Raw genomic sequence first — 21,360 nt, forward strand, 5'->3', positions numbered from 1 at the left:
CAAAATATATCTTATTTTCCCTCTAGTGTTGTAAGATGCATTTTGGATACTGCTAGGTGGTTGCTGTCCAACTGTTCTTACTATCAGGTGTACTTACGTCTGTCATGTCATGTAATAAAACTAATTATGAGTACACTGCTTGTAATGATATCTGCATTGTGCCATATTAGTGCCGAGGCATAGAACCAAGAATAAATGTTGAATTTCTTATGAACCAATTCCCAATTAATACATATAACATCCTAAATGTAACACCGCTGATATTCGCTTTCTGATGCTATACTATTTATGTGCTGTTTGGTTGGTTTAAACTATTAACGGATAGATATAGCTTGTCTACTTATCGAATTTAGCTGGTCTAAATTCTAAGATAAAAAACATTATCCATTATTATAACTCTTGATCAGCTGTCAAGAACAACTTCGAGATTTAACACTGCTCACTCAGGGTATGCAAGTTCAGGAAGAGGAGCAGGTTATAAGCAGAAGGTACAGGGAACAAGCATTTGCAATGCAATAGGTCTCGCATTTACAAGAGTTTGAGCTATTGGCATTGTAAATGACAATGCCTTTTATTTATGTTTTTAAAACTGTTAAATAAAAGGCATTGTCATTTACATTGCCAGTAGTTAAACTCTCGCAAGTGCAAGACCTATTGCATTGCAAATGTGCCCTTGCTATAAAAAATAAACAAGGATTTACAAAGCAAATAGGCCAGCTTTCAATATTTTTGTATTTTTATTTTCCAAACAAAGCAGCGGCTTGTGGGGTGGAGACAAGGGGTACTCCAAGTTCAAGAGAGTGGTGATTCGCGGAATTGTTCTGGGTGGTTATTATTGCTTTATTGGGGTATTTCACATGCACTTAACTCTGATAACCTACAGGCAAAGGGTTTACGGCACAAGCGCATCCTATGTGCATAGGGGGCGAGAACAAGCGTGTGGGGGGAGCAGTTGACACCAGGTAATGCGGTAAATGCACGCGTGCTGTAATTAAAACTGCGCAGCACGCTGTTACTGCTGGAGGGGAGGTGGTTGAATGGACAGAGATTCGCTGTTAAAAAAGATTCCTCATCTACAGGTGACGAGTTACATTCCGGGCAGCTTCTGCCCATGCTTAGATCGGAAAATTGAGTGGCATTTACATTTACAGTTGTTATATCATCTGTTCTTGTAGCGCTTGGAAACTTTAGCTGTTTAGGTTGAGGCGCCTTACCAATTAAAACTATAGGATATCGCCGTCTACACCACACGACATTCTAGTTTCTGATATCTGCACTGCGTTCAGTTCGAACTGTCTCTTCTTCTATAAAATGCTCCCCGTGACTCGTTGGGCTGCTTCGCTTTGCTTTCGTCTAGGCGAGACCTAAAAACTGCCAACTTGGACATCACAGTTGACAACATTGGGCAGTGGCTTTTCTCTTTTAGACCCCCAAAAGCTAACCCCAGTATGACCTCCCGAAGACCTTGCGAGATAAACAACAAAATTGGTAATCTACCAGGACTCTGGAGAGCCATCTTGGAGCTAGGTTGTTCCCTGGTAAAACAAAACCAAAGTATAAAAAAGTTAATTCACAAGTAAGAACTTATTGATGGATGGAATGTTACATGCTAAACATTCTTGACTTTGCCACTGCCTATTCACATTTGATGTTGATATTGATGTTTCTCTTTTAATTTTTTCTTGTAGCTGGAAAATCTAATGCTGGATAAAGACGGGCACATAAAGATAACAGACTTTGGCCTTTGTAAGGAAGGTATTAAAGATGGAGCAACAATGAAAACATTTTGCGGAACTCCAGAATACCTTGCTCCTGAGGTAAAAAGAAAATTTGTGCAAAATCTTCCAATAAGCATGCTTGCTTTTCTGCTTCTTCCTACTGTTACACAAAATGCTAATCTATGTATATTTAATCTGTCATACAACACTGAGATATGAAAACTGCATCCAAACATTTAAGCCTAACAAGATCCCTAAATTTGGTACCAGAAACGCCTGCACTTACATTACATAGGCCAACCGATTCAACAATTTCCATTCAGAGACCCTTCGGTGCTTATGTGAAATATGATGGTTGTCTCTGCTCACTTGCCATTGCACTTGTATTGATTATAATTAGTACTCAATTTATTTTCTCATTTTGTTTTCAAATTAAAACCTAAACTACAAATTAACCCTTTTGCTGCTAGGCCTTTCCTGCCCCGTGTTAAGCCTTTTTTTGGGGTAGTTTGCGCTTAGGCCCCTGTAACTTTTTGACCACATAAGGTATCTACACCACATTTGTGTCCTTTTCTTCCAAGATCATGGGGATTTTAATGGTACCCATGGTTTGTTGAAATCGGAAATTAGCCAAAATAAACGGAGTTGGGTTTTTGGGGGGGGGGGGGGAATGGGATGGGAAAAAGTGCTGCAGAAGAAAGTATCTGTTTTTTCCCCTGCAAATGGTATCAACAAAGGGTTTGTGATGCTGAAATCGCCATCTTTCCAGCTTTCAGGGACAGACAGACCTTTGTCAGAAAACCAAACTTTTTTACACATGTTTTTCATTTTACTGGGAGATAGCCTATTTTTGCTATTTTTATGCTTTCAACCTCCTTCCAGTAAGTGGTAGAAACGGGTATGAAAGCAATCATGGATCCTGGAAAGCTATACATTTAAGAAAAGTAGCCAACATTCTGAATTCAGCAAGGGGTCATTCATGTCTGTGGATCCTTCAAGGTTTTTTTTATAGAAATGAATAGTTGAAAATAAGAAAAATTGAAAATAAGTTGAAAAAAACAGCCATTTGTGGAAACGTTTTTACCTGTAACTTCTAAGTATGACAGATTTCTTAAAGCTATATACCGTTACATCCTCTGGACCCTTCTGGTTGTGGGGATATATAGGATGATAAAAATGGTACCTCACTCGTGTGAGTCTGTCAAGTACCCGTGACCGGCAAGGGTCCAAAACGTCATGAGCACAGAAGGGGGTTAAGCTAAGAGTCCGCTATGTACCATCAAATCCCCGACAGTTACACCAAATAAACCAAGTTTCATTTTTAAGTATTCACACAGCACATATGATGAACCATTGTCATACCGGATATCCTAAAGTCCCACGAGAGTGTTTTCTTTAATTGTACATGTCACTAGAAGTCAGTGGAAAGTACATGTGTAAGAACTTAACTAAATCTGCTTTCTTTAGTGTTTTGTTGATATCTTCATGAGGAGGTCTCTGGAAGAAGTTGATCGGTTGTGTACTTCAGCACTTCACATGGTACTAAGGTGCTATATAGGAATGGGACTTGACTCTCAATCTTTCTGACCATGACTCTAGAACCTGACGTTTTTGCTGATCATTCATGAAGACATCCTTAATCCAGGCTGGTCAGTCTAACAGTGTGTGTCTTTGCTCACACTGTAGGTACTTAGCCTGGAAGTACAAAGCCACCCAGGAGCATTCTTTAGCTTTATTTTTTCATTCACTTCTTATTCTCCAGTTGTTTCCAGCATGCAACAGTGGAAAGTCCGCTGCCTTTAAATGTTGTTTTCTGCTAACAGTAGAAAGCCTTAGATACGACAGGCAAGAGAATTGAAGGCAGGCTAATAGTGGACCTGCCACAATGATTTCATATTGTTAAAAATGGCATTTATTCTGGACCAAAAATGAGAAGGTGATAGAGGTGTGATACATCAAAATACAAGGCCTCATGGGGGGGATACAATTTGCCTTTAGGTCTTCTTGGATTAAGAACAGATCCTAGTCATTGCCTTATCTGCTGGGAACTCTCACAGAAAAGTGGCTGACTCAAGACTTATGTATCATTTAAATTCTGTTAAAAAGGATTGTCATTTGAATATATACACATTTCACTTCCAACCAAATTAAATGTTGGCTTCGTAAATTGATTCTTCGCAGATTGAGGCCTGTCGTTCATTAGATGATGTACACCAAATAGTCCCGTTGTCAATTTCCTTATTTTCAGTGTTTGACAAGTAACAAAAGAAAATGCACACTTTGATAATAGAGAAAAACAGATAATACATTTGCCTTCATAGTAGAGTTCTCAGCAAATCCATGGCCCGATGTCATTTTGGTTGAACAATACCACTTTACACTAATGAGGGGTGAGGCACCTAGCATTGTTTCAGGCAGAGTGGGGGAAAGCTAAGAAATTTACATCCAATAATTAATAGGGAGGTTCTTTCTTTCACTTGGTTCCTACCCACAGTGAAACGAGCACATAAGCAGTTTTTATTTGAAGAATATTTGATAAGTGCCTGGGAAAATGTCTCTTTACAGGAACTGATAACTTCTTTTTTTTTTTTTATATATATTTTTATTATGATTTTTCCATAACAATTTTACCCCACTCATTGTTACAATTCACAGGTTTACAACACTGAGCATATATATGGTCATACATTGTATTTGTCAAAATAACTGAATAGTAAATAAATATAATACATATCTTGCAACATCAGTCCTCCAAATCAAATTATACATAAAGCATTAACCAAATTTCAAAGCTAACACAAAGGTATATCCTAATGTTAGCCTATTACCCGATTCCCATCCTGTTTTGTCTAGTCTTCCACTCCGTGATAGGTTGCCATATCGCCTCTCCCAATTCCTTTTTCCTTCTCCCCTTCCTCTCATAAATAGCCTTCTCCAGATTATATGCAGCAAGCAAGCCTGCTAACCAAGTTTGAAATGTTGGTGGTGCCTTATCTAACCATGCCCTTGCTATGTTGATATGATAGACAGCCGTCATCATAAACAAGAACCCTGTGTGGTCGCTTTCCTGCTCACTCTTCACCCCCAGTAGTAATAATTCATCATTTAATGTAATCTTAATTTTTAGTGATTTCTCCAAGAAATCTTCCATAGCTCTTTGCAGGGTGTAGAGTTGGGGACATTGTGCAAACATGTGTACTATATCAGCTTCTGCTGCATTGCATCTAGGGCAGGTTGTGCCTTCCGTCCCTCCCCACTGTGCAATTTTTGCTGGCGTATAGTAGAGACTATATATTGTCTTATAATGCTGTGACTGCAGTGTTGCTGAATACAGGACTAAATTGCCTAGATCTAAAGACTGCTGAAACCCTTCCGGAGAGGTCGCCACCTTTTCTATCCATTTTTTGGAGAATTTCTCTCTGTCGTCAGTTTTATATGCCTGCAATTCCGCATGTAACTGCCGTATCTTGCACTGTCTACTCTGTTCTATATATTCCATTAGCCTGCACTGTTTAAATCCCAGCCGTCCCCCCCTCTTATCTCTCAGATAGCTCCTAACCTGTAGATATTTAAAAAAGGTATTAGAGGGTATATCAAACTTTTTTTGTAGTTCTACAAATTGTATTATCCCCCCATTAATATCCATAAGATCTCCTATTTTCTTAATGCCCTTATCATTCCAAATCCGCATTATTCCATCTCTAAATATCCCCCCCGGAAGGGTTTCATTAGCCATCAGTCTGGTATATCTACTCAATCTACCTATGCCTAATTTTTTCCCCACACCTTTCCAGATTGTATACACTGCTTTTAAAGTTTTAAATCTAGTGTTCTTAAAAATTCCATAATCTATTGTGTTCAGTAGTCCATCCACCGCTCCTGCCCCCAATACAGTTCTATACACATTAATATATTCACATCCTCCCCCTAATAAACCCTGAGCGTACTGTAAAGCTGCAGCCCAATAGTATAATTTAAAATCCGGTGCGCCCCACCCCCCTTTTTCTCGTGTAAGTGTCATATACCTATAGGCTCTTCTGGTTTTCCCTTGTGCCCATACTAACCTATTTAGAATTTTTTCCATCTTAACAAACCAAGAGTGTTCAAAAAATAGAGGTATGGCCCTAAACAGATAAAGCAGTTTCGGGAGTGTGACCATTTTAATTACGTTTATACGTCCCATTAGAGTCAGGTGTAAATTATGTATTCGTTCCGTATTGCTTTTGATCTTAGCTAATAATGGTTCCATATTTAACTTCACCAACCCCTCTAAATCTGCTGACACCCTTACTCCTAAGTAAGCTGCCTCCTTGACCACTCTGGGGTCTGAATAGCATATATATCCATTCATGATAATCTGAGTTTTCCCCTTATTAATTGAGTATCCCGCTAAGGCTCCAAAGGCTGTTGCCTCCTTCTCAATTTCCCTTATGGCCCTTTCTGGTTCCGTGGTTACCAGCGCGACATCGTCTGCGTATGCAAACACTTTATGTTCTTCCTCTTGTATCACTACTGGTGGGATGTTAGTATTGTCTATCAATCTCCTAAGAAGTGGGTCCAGATATAAGGCGAAAAGTAAGGGTGATGCCGGGCAACCCTGTCTGGTGCCACGTGTGATCTTTACCGTTTTTGTATATAGCTTATTTATTTTCACCCTGACCTTTGGTTGCATATATAAAACCTGTATAGCGCTGATATATCCCTCCCCTATATTGAACCACTCCATTACCTTCCACAGAAATTGCCAGGAGACCCTGTCGAAGGCCTTCTCAGCATCCAGAAAAATAGCTGCGACAGGGTCCCCTGCTACCTCAGCCGCATCTAGTATTGTAATTAGCTGTCTAGTGTGCTGAGTGGTCCCCTTCCCAGGGATAAAGCCGTGTTGTGTCTTGCTTACCAATTTCTCTATTACTCTACTCAGCCTTTGCGCAAGTGCTTTGGCATACATTTTGGCGTCCGCATTTAGAAGGGTGATGGGTCGATATGACCCGGGATCTAGTGGGGGTTTGTCCTTTTTAAGTATAACTATTATATTTGCTTCATCCCAGGACTGTGGCGCAGATTTCTGCATCTGTGCCTGTCGAAATGTCTCTAGCATATCAATCCCAAGCCTTTCCCAGAATATTTTGTAAAATTCGGCGGGGATTTGATCTGGCCCCGTAGACTTACCCCCTGGTAGATTATACACTGCCGTTTTCAACTCCTGCAGTGTAAGTGGTATGTCCAGTTTCTCTCTTTCTTCCCTGTCCAGTCTCTCGTGTGATATCCCTACCAGGAAGTCCCTGCACTCTCTTCCTAGATCCTCTTCCTTTTGATCATACAGCTTCTCATAAAAATCCCTAAATACCTCCTGGATATCTTCCATTTCATTTATGACTACCCCATCAGTGTTTCTGATTTCTTTAATCTCCCCTGCAGCTGAATTTTGCCTGATTCTGATAGCCAATAGTTGTCCTACCCTCTCGCTGTACTCATAACACTTTTTCTTTTTTGGCGAGGTAGTTTCCAGCCGTCTTTTCCATTAAGACTTCTCCTGTCTCTGCTTTCTTAATTTCCATATCCAATAGTATATCCTCTATCTCTGTTGTATTTGATCTAGTGACTGCTCTATTTAGTCGCTCTTCTAGCCTACTCATTTCTCTTACCCACCTGTCCATCCTTAATCTCTCCATCTTGCCCCTCTTAAGCGTATAACTCAGGGTCTCCCCCTTATCCCAGCCTTAAATGTATCCCAGACTATTTTTGATGAGGCTGTTCCCCTATTAAATTCCCAGAACTGTTCTATCCACTCATTCATCCTACTAATATATCTTTCATCCTTTAACAGCCTTCTTTCAAAAGTCCATACATACGGTTTACTCCCTCTGTCTGCCCTTGGCATGGTTACTATCAAGATATTGTGATCCGAAATCATTCTGGGCATTCGTTCTATCTGAGCCTTGCTTATTTTATCGTTAGACAGCAGAATATAATCCAACCTAGAGATTATTTTGTGAGGGGCCGAGTAAAAGGTACCTCCTGAGCCTAATGGGTTATAATGAGACCACAGATCACATAAAGCGTTATTCTGCATTAAATTGTTTAAGGCATGTCATATTTTCTTTTTCCAACCCCCATACCTCCCTCCACTTGGCCCCCCCAAACCGAATAAGCCGTTAATATTAAAATCGCCGCAACAAATGACAGTCTCTGGCCATAGTGCTAACTCTTGATCTAGCCATTCGAATATCTCGGGATTATCATCATTAGGGCCATATACAGCTACAATTGTTATATTCCCAGCCGTAGTTTCTACTTCAATTATGGCCCATCTCCCCTCAGGGTCTTCTTTCTTCCTTCTAAGTTTTATAACTCCCTTCCTTGCCAATATAGCTACTCCCTTTGTTCTTGTATCCTGATTTGTGCTAGCCAGTACCTCATAGCCCATCTGTTCCAATCTATATTTTTCCTTTCCCATTATATGTGTCTCCTGTAAGCAGATCACATCTAGTTTTAGTAACCTAAACATCGATGCCGCCTTTTGCCTTTTTCCTCCGTCATTTAAACCGCATATATTCACTGTTGCAATTCTTAATGCCATATTTTATTTAATATAGTCCCTTCTGTTGCAAGTTTTATCTCCTTAAAGTTCGCTCTTTTGTGTTGTTTTCTCATTTTTGACAAATCTTTCCCCCCTCCCTCTCCCTCCCTTTCCCTCCCTAGGCTTCCCCTCCCCCCCTTATACAGGCAAATAGGTCAATCCTGACCTATGTGCTGACTGCTAGCATTGTAGCGTCGCTCTCCCTCTCCTCTCCCTTCCAGCCACACCAGGAGCTTATTCCATTGACCAAGAACCCATATTCTTACTTCTCAATTCCCCTTGCGTTGCTCCGTTAGCTCTGCGAGGTACTCCCCTGCTTTTATCTCCGAGAAGAACATCCTAGTGTGACCACCCATGATGACCTTGAGCTTAGCTGGATACATTAGATACGCTTCTGCCCCTTGTTGCTGTAATGGGGTTATCAATTGCCTTAATCGCCATCTCCTCTCCACCGTGACGTGGCAGAAGTCTGGTCTTGCAAAGAAGGTGGATCCCTCTGCTTTTCTTTTAGAGTCTGGCCTTGCCTTTTCTATCACCTCCTGCCTTACCAGAAAATTGCCAAAAAATACTAGCATTGCTCTCGGCATATTGCCCTGCGCCCCTCCTTGTCTTTTCTTAATTGTAAATGGATATCTGTGGGCTCTTTGAACCTCATCCTCCCATCGCCACCTAGCCTCAGGGAAGGCTCCCTGTAATAGCCTAATTACATAGCCCCTGGCATCTTGTCCTTCCACTCCTTCCTCCAGTCCCAAGAGTCTTACGTTATTTCGTCTCTGACGATTTTCAAAATCCTCAACCTTCCATTGCAAATCCTCCACTATCTTAGACTGTTCTTTTTTGAATTTATGCCAATCAGTGACTTCGTCCTCCAGATTTCCTGTTCTTTCTTCTACTGACACCACTCTCCCCTCCACCTCCTCATATTTTTTATTCATCTTCCTGATAGAGGCTTGTATCTTTTTTGTATCGTGCCTGGCTCTGCGGCTCTCTGTCCTTGCCTCTCCTTGGATTTGCTTCAGCATGTCCACTAGTAGGTTGAGGGTGGCGTGGTCTTCTCCCCTTCCCCCATTCTTTTCTTGACCCCCTTGTGTCTCCTGCAGTCTTTCCTGGAAAAGACCCGTGGTGGCGGAGTAATCCCACATAATCTTTTTATTTACTTTAGCATTTAGACTGCGTTTTATAACTGACTTTTTCTTCTTTTGTTTTTTTGCGCCTGGTAATTCCGATTCTGAGCTTTCTTCCTCCTCAGTTGATAAGTCAGTAGACTCTATCTCTTCTCCCTCCTCTCCCTCACTTGTTGAGGTTGAGCCTTCATCCACCGTGTAGAACTTATCTCCTTCTCGTTCTCTCTGTGAATCCAGGCTCACCATACTCCCCCAATTTGCGTTTGCTCTTACATTATTATCAAGCTCAGCCTCTACTTGTAGTAATGCGTCTAACATTGAGGCATTGTTTAAACCGTCAGTCTCCCTTAATATGGACCTGCCGCCGCCAGTACCTTTCCCTCCATGTGGTCTGCTCTCCCCCAAGCAGAGGGCTGGGCTCTGGAACGTTGTTTCTGCCTTTCCCGATGCCTCCATTGCTTTGACTGATTCCGCCGGTGCACTCTCCAGCACAGCACTGGGCGTGCGCATCTCCGCGTTCTCCTTTGGTTGCTCAGCAACATTGACGCTTCTTTCCGCGAGGCGAGTCTGCCTCTCACTGCCGCCGGCTGAGTGACCGCCATTACTCGCAAGCTGTCCCTCAGTAGGCGCTTCCATCTGCCGCCAGCGCCTCGTTGCCTCCGCTGTCAGCTCTATCGCGGCCATCGGCGCCCAGCACCTCCTCCTTCCGTGACTGCCTACTCAGCGCGGGGACGGCCACCGTCTCTCCGCCAGCTCCTGAGCCGCCAGATGGAGTCACAGGTACCGCTGCCATGGGACCAGATTTCTTGACAAATGTCTCCGAAATGGTAGACTGCCTCAACGCTGCTTCTCTCTCCTTATCTTTGATTATAGCGCAGCTCTGTTTCTTGTTTTCTATGCGCTCCGCGCCGGCCTGTGCTCTTGCCTCCGCTTTTCTCTCCCTTTCCGCCTTTCGCTGTTGTGCTTTCTGTACAGCGTTTATTGCGGGAGTTGTTTTCTTGTTTAGCATCGCAGTTTTTGGGATGGCCCCCGGTCCGTTGCCTTCCTTAGACCGCGCCGCCATCCCGGTCTTCTCCCAGTTAGAAGCTCCTACCCAGCGTTTCTTCTGCACCTCACTCCAGAGCCTTATTGCTGTCCAGTACACCAGCCACATAATCGCCTTTATTTACTGCATACTCCTGGTTGCTCAGTCAGTCCCACTTCTAGTCAGGAGCGGGAGTGTAGTGCGACTGCTCTCTACAATGGACTAGCGGCCATCTTGCCCCTCCTAGGAACTGATAACTTCTGATACAAAATAATAGTTCTTTATAGAAGAGAATTTCAAGCTTTCTCCATTCTCTGGGTTACTGTGTGCCAGAGTCACTGTCAGGATGTGGCATAGGTCTTCATCTCTAGATATACCAATACACACATTTCAGGGGAAGGCCAGCCATGCAGCTCTTGATTAGCAGTATAAATGCTATGTGCCATACCATTACACTTGTCATTATTGTGGCCACTGGGTTGATCTTGTACGTGATGATAAATTCAAAGGTGTATAACGAATATGCTGTGGATTCCTCCCATACCTACAATTAACTCTTGAGATGTGCTTAGGCCATCATTCCTTCCTTTAACTCACCAACCAGGTTTTGGGATTGTAATTGGACATTCCCTGGGGGGCGGAGGGGGACAATGGGAACACTCTCATAGTTACATAAGGTATTCGGCCTCATGTTTTCCACCATCTCAGTACTTTGACATGCCCATTAATAAATATGTGCTATTACTGTGGGAAATTTATCTGTGGTGTTTGAGAGGGATCCTGATTTACAATTAATGTGTCGATCCAGAACATGAGTCTGGCACTCTCTGGTGCTCAAAGAAGACAACTTGATGCACAGAACCAAATGTATTGCTTATCCTGCACTTGTGTTTGTAACAACAGATCAGAGCCTATGTACAGGGAAATGGGTCAAAAATGACGTTCCTCCTCTTATTGCAGGGCAAGATAATCCTGTGCTTGACTTTGTATAAACTTGAAAAGTATCAGAAGGGATTGTCAGAATTTAACCAGCCCATGTGCTGCTCCGACTACAACACCTAAGTCGACATGTTGGCATGTAAACCCACGACCGACGAGGATAAAGCCTTGGTTGGCATCCTGTTTCATACATGGGTGTTCTGAAACTGTTCTTTTGTGGAACCATTTATAATAATGTTACTGGCTGGCTGACTAAAGTACAGTGCAGTAGTCGCTAATCAGCTGCTAATTATTTCTGTACATTTGTATCTTGATGTGCCTATTGCTGCTTCATAGCTTGTGATGCGCTGGTCAGCCTCAAGAGTGTCTTGTCCAGACAAGGGATTGGGTGTTTTGTACTAAGCCTTCCATCTCTGGTCTTGCCTGCTATATTCCTGCACACCTGTGCATCTCATTCAGTTGCTGAGAATTAGAAATTGGGTCTCTAGTTGGCAGAGGTATGCACCCTGATCAAGTAGAGACCACAATCCTAGTCAGGGTAAGTCAGATACACACCCTAAATTAACCTATGCCCGCCCTCTGGTAGCTTGGCACAGAGCAGGCAGGCTTAACTTAAGAGGCAATCTGTAAAGTATTTATGCAACACTTAAAACTGTGAAAATACCGCACAACAATGTAGCTGGGTAGAAAAACAGATCTTGATTTATTAAACAAGATGAAAACAAATAAAATCCAATAAGTAGAACCTGAGTTATACATGTTTAAAGAATATCTGCAAATATGGTGCTTAAAAGCACAAAGCGTGAACCGGGGCTATCTGGTCGTGCCTGACCAGGGTGAATCCAAAGGTTGAGGCCAACTGCGATGGAGCGCGGGTCGTATTCAGGGACCAACCTTGTCCCGCTGAAAAAGTAGCTTGGAGGATGCGACAACATCGAGGGGAGCTGAGAAGAGCAGGGGTGTGATGCCTTGGTTCCAAATCTTAGGCTTCATAGGTGATGCATCATCGTCAAGCCACACATTCAGAGATGCGTAGTTGTCGAGGTGCACTGGATGTAGATGTCATCGTGCCGCGCAGCTGGCGATGTGATTTCCTCGAAGCAGGCAATGCGTCGGCACTGAAAGAGATGTCTGGATTTTTGAAGATGCAAAGGAAGGCGGTGCACAGGCTAGAGAAGCCTGACCATAAGTGAGTAGAAAGAGTGAAAGGAGGAAAATAACAGGAAATTGACCCAAAAACAACAAAAAAAGAAATGCACAGCAAATTTTGAAACAACTAGACATCTGACCTACTTTAGAAACAATAACCCAAAAAATTAACAAACCAGTTAAGAGGTTCCATTCCTGTATACACTCATATAAAAATAATTCCCAAAAAGGGATGTAACTGTAGGTCATGTTACATGTAGAACCAGCTTTCTACAGTACAAAGCAAGAGTCTGAGCCTTCAGACTTGGCCAGTGGGTATATTGGCTGAGTGAATTCTACTGGGTCTTGAGATACATTAGAACCTTCTTGAACGTTTATGTTTTATAAAGGAGACACAGCCTGTCCTCCTATAGTTACGGAAAAAGTTGGAGATCACTAGAAAATTAAATGAGGAAAAACAAACCTGCTGCAAAGGAAGCAAGTCTCGGATGGACCTTGAGCCTGCTTTTTGCTAATTTAAAAATGGATCCCCTTATTGTCCAGTACACAGGTGCACTTTTTTGTCGCAAAAAAAGTGTAAAATTCTTCGGAAAAATTAAACATGGTTTCACAGCTAAAGTTGCTTCTCCAGGATCAAGTATCCATCCACGTTGTTGCTCAATCCTGGTTGTTTCCAATTTCACACAGACCAAAATATTTTAATAAACTATTTTTCCTCTGTAAATCAGTTGCATAATGTAGTGCTAGAGTTTCTTGCTGCAGTGCGTGCCCTTGTCCTCGAAATGATTGTTAAATATTGCTAATTTTGGCTCTGAAGAAGCAACATTGGCCTTGCAACAATTGTTGGCTGCATCGTTGTCTCCTTTACTGAACAAGAGGAAAAAATAATGAATTATTCTTATGGTGCCTGTAACTTGTTAACTTTACGTTTGTTAATTGCGTTATGCACTACACTCTTAAGTTATTCATTATTATTATGTTTATTAAGTCATTCAAGCACCGCATAACTCAATTACTGAGCAAAACGTCAAGATCATATTTGAACACAGAGGTTGTAGCCATAACATTGAGCTTTCCTTGCATATCGACCGCATAAAGGACAGGGAGGTGCGAGACATAAGCAGTCAAGGCAACAAAGATCATATAAGCAATCAAGGGCACATTTCCAAGGAATGACATGTCCTAGTCATTACTGTACACGGTTTGGTACATTCGATTTGTAGCATTTCAGCGGAGCTGCAGTAGGGCTGTGGGTGGCAGGACTTGAAACACATGTTCTAATGGACTATTTAATTTGATCTGGGAACCATGTGCTGAACGGAGGATGGATGACTTGTACTGTTAGATCCAAATGTTGTTCCTTAACAACTGGGTCTTGTAGAAGTGCATTATGATTGTGTTTTATTCATGGTGATCAAGAACCAAGCTCTACAATTTGGTGTTATATAATGAAAAGACTGTACTATATGTTTATACAGTCCTAAATTATTCTCCTACTAAAGGTGTATTGTGATATAGTTAGATCTGTGGAAAAAGAAAGTTACACCACTAGTAGCCTTTAATGAAGAATTTCTGATGGATGCTTCTAACAGCAGATTCCTCACCTTTAAAATATTCCCTAAGACTTGATCCAAAAACTTTTCAAGCAGTGCTCCCATGTGTAGCTAGTTGGTGCCATGCTACTCTCCGTAGGCTTTGTTCTGCCCTGGAGGTGACTGAGTGGAGGTAAAAATAAGCACACCCCCTGCATGCTGACATCAATTTATTTATTTCCACATCTTCAAATGTGTATCCAGAGCTCCACTACCTCTTTCATCGGTTTTTCAATGACTCCCAGGACAAAATCCAGTGTGAAAGGGATCAATGTCCCAGTCTAAAACTACAGCCTTAAAACGATGCTACAATTGCAGAAAAACAGATGTCAGTCATCGACCCGCACAATAACAAGATGTCTTTGGTATGTGGGCTTTGATCACGACTCCACTTTGTGAAATTAGTGTGCCCCCATGATCCTACATTTCTACTGCTGCAGCAGCACCCTCGGAGGATCCATTGTCTTTTTGGTTGCCATCACTTGAAGAATAAGATGGTGGAAATGGGCCTGATTTAACCCCTATTTTGATAAGTCTTTCCATGGACTTTCAGGAGGCCAGTGGGGTTGATATTTCCCCCTGATCCAGGGTTGAATTTGCTTTATGTCCCCAATCGAGGACAGTGCCTCCTGTGCAATGATTTTTCGACCATCAGCTGGAGTTCTGGATGTACAACTGCCGTCTGTGGAAGCCAAGACAAATGTCCCTACAGAGGTTATGCAACCTGAGTAAGTGTCTTCAGAGCCCTTGCTTCCTTTCATAGTAGCCCTTACTGACACCTTAACGGGTACTTGGTCTAAACCTTGTTCTTTGCCACTGATGAATATGCATGAGGCCAGACACCATAGACCAGTTCCTTACACATCATTCTACTCCAGAGAGTTTGGCGGTCCATGCTTCCACCTACAAGGTGCCATCCAGTTTACTTCCTACAGCCCACAAGTCTAACCTAGCATGTTTGCCTATTGAGCTGGTATATGCATGCCCTCTGGGACGTAGCCAGTGAGTTTTTGCAAGCAGTCTCGGGAGAACGTAGGACCTCCTTGGCTCAGGCCCTTTGAAGGCAGCCAAATACATGATTTGTGTGATTGGGTAATACTTATTGCCATGGGCTAGTGGTTGGCACCAGAATTATGCTCCATTGCCATGGGTGGATGCGGTCCACAGATTTCTCTTGAGATGTACAAACCTCCCTTATGGATTTTCTTTTCAAATGCTCCTGTGTTCAATCTACTTCCTAAGTGGTAGATGTCAGCTTTGCTGGAAGGCAGCTGTCTACAAAGTAACATTTTAGTCAAATTTTGCAGAGCACTGAGACAGATTTGTGGCCTGGTGTGGAGCCTGCAAGACAAGGCCAAGCAGTGGGGAAGAGGTCTACAGCACCTTTTTCTCCTGACAAACTGGAGGACTTCAGCAGCCTGCTTGACGAAAGTTGTGGCTCCTTTCCATGTTCGGCAATCCATCATTCTCCCAGTCTCATCCTTTGAAAGAGGCTCCATCAATTGAACCTTAAAACCACGTTAAGCTTTTAATTCTATTATATCCAGATTCATCAGATGGACAATCATATTTTGTCTGGTTCTCTTGGGCAATGAAAGGAAAGGTTGTGTGGAATGATCTGAGGAAGATAGGCCTCTGGATTAAGATCAGCTAGTTATTGATCAATAAGCAGTCTCAAGAAGACCTGAGAGCTCGTTCCACCTGGACTAAGGCTGTACCCACTGTATTGGCATGCAGAGTGCCTGTCTTTGACATCTGTCAGGCCACTGCATAGGTGTCCCTGCATATATTCACAAAGCACTACTTCCTTGACAGACAGGTCGTGCTAGAAGGACTCTTCGTCCACTTGGTTTTGGAAGACTTTTTGGGCTGAGCCCACACCTCAGACCCTCCACCATGGAGAAATACTGCTTTGGTATCCATTCTAAAGATGATGAATCAGCTTTTAGAAGTATGCATCAGAAAAACCAGCTACTTGCCTTTGGTAACGCTCTTTCTGGTGGATATTCTCCCTGTTCTGTGGAGTGGCCTGTTTTTTACGTCTAAAAAGGTCCTCTGTTAGTATTCAACACACTGGTTCCAACAATTGTTCATGCTCCATGTCTGAGGGCCTGGAATGGGAAGATATGCACATCAGTGTGTAGGGGTGGTGCTAATGTGGCTCTGCTCCATCACCTTTGAGGTGGTATGGTGCCAGCACAGAAGTTGCACAGTGCTGCCTAGTAGCGCGCAGGACTACTCATAAAAAGAAAAAACACAAAGTCCCAGTCCAGTCTGCCACCTGGAGAGTATTAGAAGGTGAGAAATCTGCGGTCAGTTATAGTATCTTCAAGAAAAAGGGCATTACCGAAGGTAACTAACTTGTTTTTTTGTGTGAAATGCATCCTCACTTTCATTGTGAATGCGAGGGCATATTTTGTGCTAAAAAATTGACTAAAAATCTCAAGAGGCACCAATGGCATCTGCTCGTTTTCTGGTCATTTGTCTTACTCCCGCGTGCTTGTGTAAATGTTTGCTGCGAACAGTGCATAGTTGCATAACATGGCGTAGTAGCATAATTTGGGGAAACAAGTGTAATGCAAAATTGGGCAAGATCACAGTGGCGTAACATTTCACCCTGGCCTAATTTAAAAGAGGGTCCTCTGAGCTTCAGATACACCTCCACCTGATAGTTTCTGTTTAAATACATTCAGTTGTATCATATTTTGAATGTTCACAATTAGAAACTTGCTACATTTTTCTCAGAATTAGAGTAAGAGATTGATCAGATATTATGGGGCAGATTTAAAAGAAGGTGCCGCAGCGTGGCACCGCAAGCACTTTGGCTGTGCCACGCTGCGTCACTTTCAGAGCACAGGAATGAGACATATTTACAATGATATGTTTACAATAAACAGCTGCCATGCGCCGGCGCAGGCTCCCGTACACCATCGTGCAAGGATGCCTGCTTCATGGGGAAATTGTTTTAGTGCAGGAAGGTGCACCTTCCTGCACAAAAACAATTACTACAGGCATTCCCTCTTTCAATGCGTGCTGTAAAAAAACAAGGAGCAATTAAATAACTTCTCCCGTTGCGCCTCGTATACTGGCACATTTCCAGGTTTACGAATCCTCGTAAATCTGGAAATGTCCAGTTCCCTGGGTGTTGCGTGGGAACACCCACAGCAACACCCATGAAATGCCCCTTTCTCTTAAAGTGCTGCGTGTAAAGGTGTCATATTTACAAGGACAGGAAAAGCCATGCTGGGTAGCTTTTCCTGTCCTTGTAAATATGGAGCAAAGAAATGCGCTGTCAGTGTGTCACAAAAAGTGACGTACTGACAGTGCAAGGGGCTTGTAAATCTGCCCCTATGTTTGTATTTTATGCATGGAATGTTAAATACACAGAGACATACAAGTACTTTCCAAGTATATTTTCAAGTGGTCTTCTTTCTGTGCGTTTTCCATTGCAATCCCTGTCTTTATATGACCCAGGTGTGCCCTGTGCCTCATATTTTCTTTTAAATGTTCTGTTGTGCATATTCTGCGTAATGCTGTGACTGGTAGTTTAATTGTTTGTTTTATGGTTTCAATGAGCACTTCTATGAATATGCCGATTATTTTTTAGGAAAGGCCCACATCTCCTCTTCTTTCATATGGATGTGGCAGAAGGGAGCCCCCGGCTGTAGTCTGCCCCCCGGTTAACTATTCCTCCCTACAGAAGAAACAAAACCTCTGCAATGCTTTGTTTCTTTATACCTAATATGATCGCCCTATGTTTGTCTTACTTCCTTTATGGTTTTGCCTATATGTACAGCGCTCTGGTACCCTATCGGGTCTTGTTCGCACTCTATAAAACGTTTCAAATAAATGAGAAATACTTCGTACAGGCAGATAAACTTTGAAATTCTATCCAGAGTAGGACAAGAAACATCTAACATCACCTGGAATTCAGGAAGGGAGCAGAGATTGGATATTCCTAAAATTGATAATGAAGGTTCTCAAAACCAGCATAAGGAACTACGTTATCAAAGGAGAGCTTGGATGTCCCAAAAGTCAAACTCATAATCATAAGACCTAGCAAACGTGCAGCCGCGTCTCACTCGCTTCACAACACGCTGCATTCCAGCAGTGACACGATATGCGCACCCTTTGCTGCTCCTACACCACACCAAAGCACTTCCCACACACACTGTAAAACACTTCCAACACACACAACACCGCATTCCCACACGAATGTATGGTTATGCAACCCGTTCATGTTGATCGCGGTATCTTACAACGCGGGTTATACTACGCACGACTTGCGCTGGACTTGGGGACAGTACGATTAACTATTCCAAAACCAGTCTAGATACAGTAGGGAAGGTGTTGGATAGTAAATCGTACTATTCCTTAGCTTGCAGCGCCCTCCATCGCAAGTTGTTGAAACGACTTGCGTTGTAAAACCTGCGTTGTAAACCTACCGCTGTGAAACTCCTGCGTAGTAAAGGTCGTCTCCCTTCCCACACTCATCCATAATGCAACTAGCTTCTAACCTTAAGTGCCATAGCACTCGCCTGTATAATGTGGTAGTGCTGCACATGCTTTGTATTGTATGACATGTATTGTAGTAGGTAAGCTGAATATTAGGCTAGCCCACTCAGTAGCCTAGGAACACTAGCAGAATGCTCAGCTGCTCTGAGAATGTTTATGTTGGAAAGTTTACAATTGCTCTCTACTTAGTTACTGGTGGAGTGGACTTGTTTCCGTGGCCCTCCACAGCCGGGTAGTTATCTGAAATAAATCTTACCTGTGAAAACCTCTGCATCTGGCGTAGTTGCTACAGGTTTGCTGGCGACGAGGATGTCTCTCTTCCCGCTGTTTTCATGTCAAGGTACTGCCCAAACTAACACGATAAAAAAAACTCTAGTCATCAGGCATAGCAGATAACATAGAAACAGTTGCGAGATAGTCCATACCGCAAACTCTGTTTTATCCAAAGCACAGTCAGAGTATCATGCTACCCATCTCACTGCAAGTGTGTATCTGTGCGCTATATAGGGGCATGAAAGACTAAACAAGTGCAACCACAATACAATACCATTTGTGCAAAGTGCACCTGAGCAACTACTTCTGTTTTCCATTTTTCTTTCAACCACTGCTTTCTGACACAGGTGGGTGCAGCGCTTCTCTTGAGTTAAATACATGTCCTATTAAAATACATCTGTTTTAACTTTTTTCTCAGCAATATCATTTGCGATAGTTTTAATTGCATCTTTATACAGCATGTATATATACCAGGAAAAATATTTGGGCCCCCTTCCTTGGTTTTCTGGTTCTTGTCTATCTACAAATGAAACGCCTTGGGGTATATATTTTAGTTACAGATATTAAGAAATATCTGACAGGTGTCATGTTCCCTTACCAAAAGCACAACTACGTAAAGTGTTTGTAATTTGCTTTGTTTCTGGTCATTACATTCATAAATGAAATCTAGTGAATGTGGGTTTGTTTCTCCAATCGTTTTCCACGTAACCTTGCTGGCTAAAGTGTGCCTATGCACAGCGGTCTTGTAAATTCCTTTTTTTCTTGGTGTCCATATTTGTCATTTGAATCTAGCGCATGTGGCTGTGTTTATGCAGTTGTTGCCCTGTTGCTTTTAGGCTCAAGGAATGCAGTATTTCGAGTGCCTGACATCTGCCAGGCTTGGCTTTGGTGTGTCAGTGAGCAGTATTTACAGCTGCTGGGCCTTCACTTGTAAAAACCCACTGCACAGCTGCTTGGATCATTCTGCTCGGATTCACGGGCTGCTGACTTAGCCAAATTGACCATATAGTGTGAAAGCTTCCTATGCTGGTGGCAGTATTTTAGCGCGGCATCTGTGCATGTTGTTAGGTGAACGTCTGCTGCGCGTTTCACGCAAAAAGGGAATATTGTCATTCGTTTCAATTGGGCACGTATCAAAAGGAATGCTTTGGCTGCCAGCGAGTGCTGTCAAATGGTATATGATCTGTCCTGTTACATATATATTTCGTGTGTAGCATAGATGTGGGTATACAAAAACATTGAGACAGCTCTTAAAAAGAGGGAACACATACATTTTTTTAAATCATGAAGTACTTTTATAAAAGTGTAGCTGGGTTTTATGCGGTTTTTATTTACATAAATTACAAAGTTGTTGCAGAACTGTGCATTCCTAAAACTTTAGCCAAAAGCTTGTGCTTAAGTCCTCTTTTCTGGTCGCTGTCTTACATATAGTCCTGATCATTGCTTTAAATTAAAAAAATATAGTAGTACCGTTGCTCACTCTTTAAAGTACCGGTTTGCCTCTGAAAAGTGCCGGTACTCTCCCATTAAATGCATTGCAGCAGTGTTGAGAAGTGCAGCTGCTCTCCCTTTCAAATCAATTAAGTGCAGGCAGTGAGTCCCGGACGGTTCCTGCACATTTAAAGCACTGAATCGTGGTGGATCTGCAGCCTTTTAGTATAACACGTTCACCCACGAGTTTTCGATCTGTTGTCCAAAGTTTATATTCTCCATGCGTGTGGAGAGGACATAGACGTTTGACCTGCACCTAGGCCAGTCTGCCGTGTCCTCCACTTTTCAAAATGGTTCACGATCTTTGTGTTGAAATTAAATTTTGTCATCATGGGCAAAACCTACCTGTAATTAAGGCGCAAATGGACCGCATTTGCGTGACAAATCACATAAGGAGCTTTTAGAAAGCTGGAGGAGTCCTCGTTCTTGATTATTCCTGCAATACATAAGGCTGTGATCCTGCAGTTTTCTATGTAAAGCAGGTCTGCCAAGTGTCACGCATCAGGCGTGACACTAGCGCATTTCAGTGTGGTAATCCGCATTACCGCACTGAAATGCATTGTCACGCATAATCGTAGTGTCTCAGCAAGTGTCTAACTGTGAAGTGCTACCACGCTAGTAGAAGCTGTGCTCCATTAGGTGAAGCAGCGTGAGGCTGGTGCGCTGCTGGCAGCAGGCAGTGGACAAACTGTGAGCTATCTGACCTGCGCCTGCTGCACACAACTGAAGCATTGCAAACTCATTTATGGTTTGTAGCAGGTGAAAACGGGAGTGGCGGCCGCGCCGTCTTCAGGGCTCAGCTGCAGCTTTCATTCTCACAGCTCTGCTCAGGAGGGTCAGCCCGGGCCGGCAGCGGCGGCATGTAGCGCACTTGGGTTCAAGTAAGTCAGGATGTTTTACGTTATGTATGAGGGGTATAGACCCGAGGTTTTTTTTAGGATTTGGTTGCAGAGAG

At 42.7% G+C, this 21,360-nt stretch overlaps 1 protein-coding gene across 2 annotated transcripts in view; it reads left to right on the plus strand.

Annotated features, from left to right (window-relative positions):
- AKT1 (AKT serine/threonine kinase 1) overlaps positions 1–21,360 on the plus strand; it is a 405,158-nt gene that overhangs the window by 334,798 nt on the left and 49,000 nt on the right. For both annotated transcript variants that reach the window (XM_078660283.1, XM_078660284.1), the window contains exon 10: positions 1,689–1,817. In XM_078660283.1, the coding sequence (XP_078516409.1) occupies positions 1,689–1,817 (129 nt within the window). The remainder of the gene's footprint in view (positions 1–1,688; positions 1,818–21,360) is intronic.

Source organism: Lissotriton helveticus, chromosome 9, assembly GCF_964261635.1.
Source record: "Lissotriton helveticus chromosome 9, aLisHel1.1, whole genome shotgun sequence".
Lineage (NCBI taxonomy): Eukaryota > Metazoa > Chordata > Amphibia > Caudata > Salamandridae > Lissotriton > Lissotriton helveticus.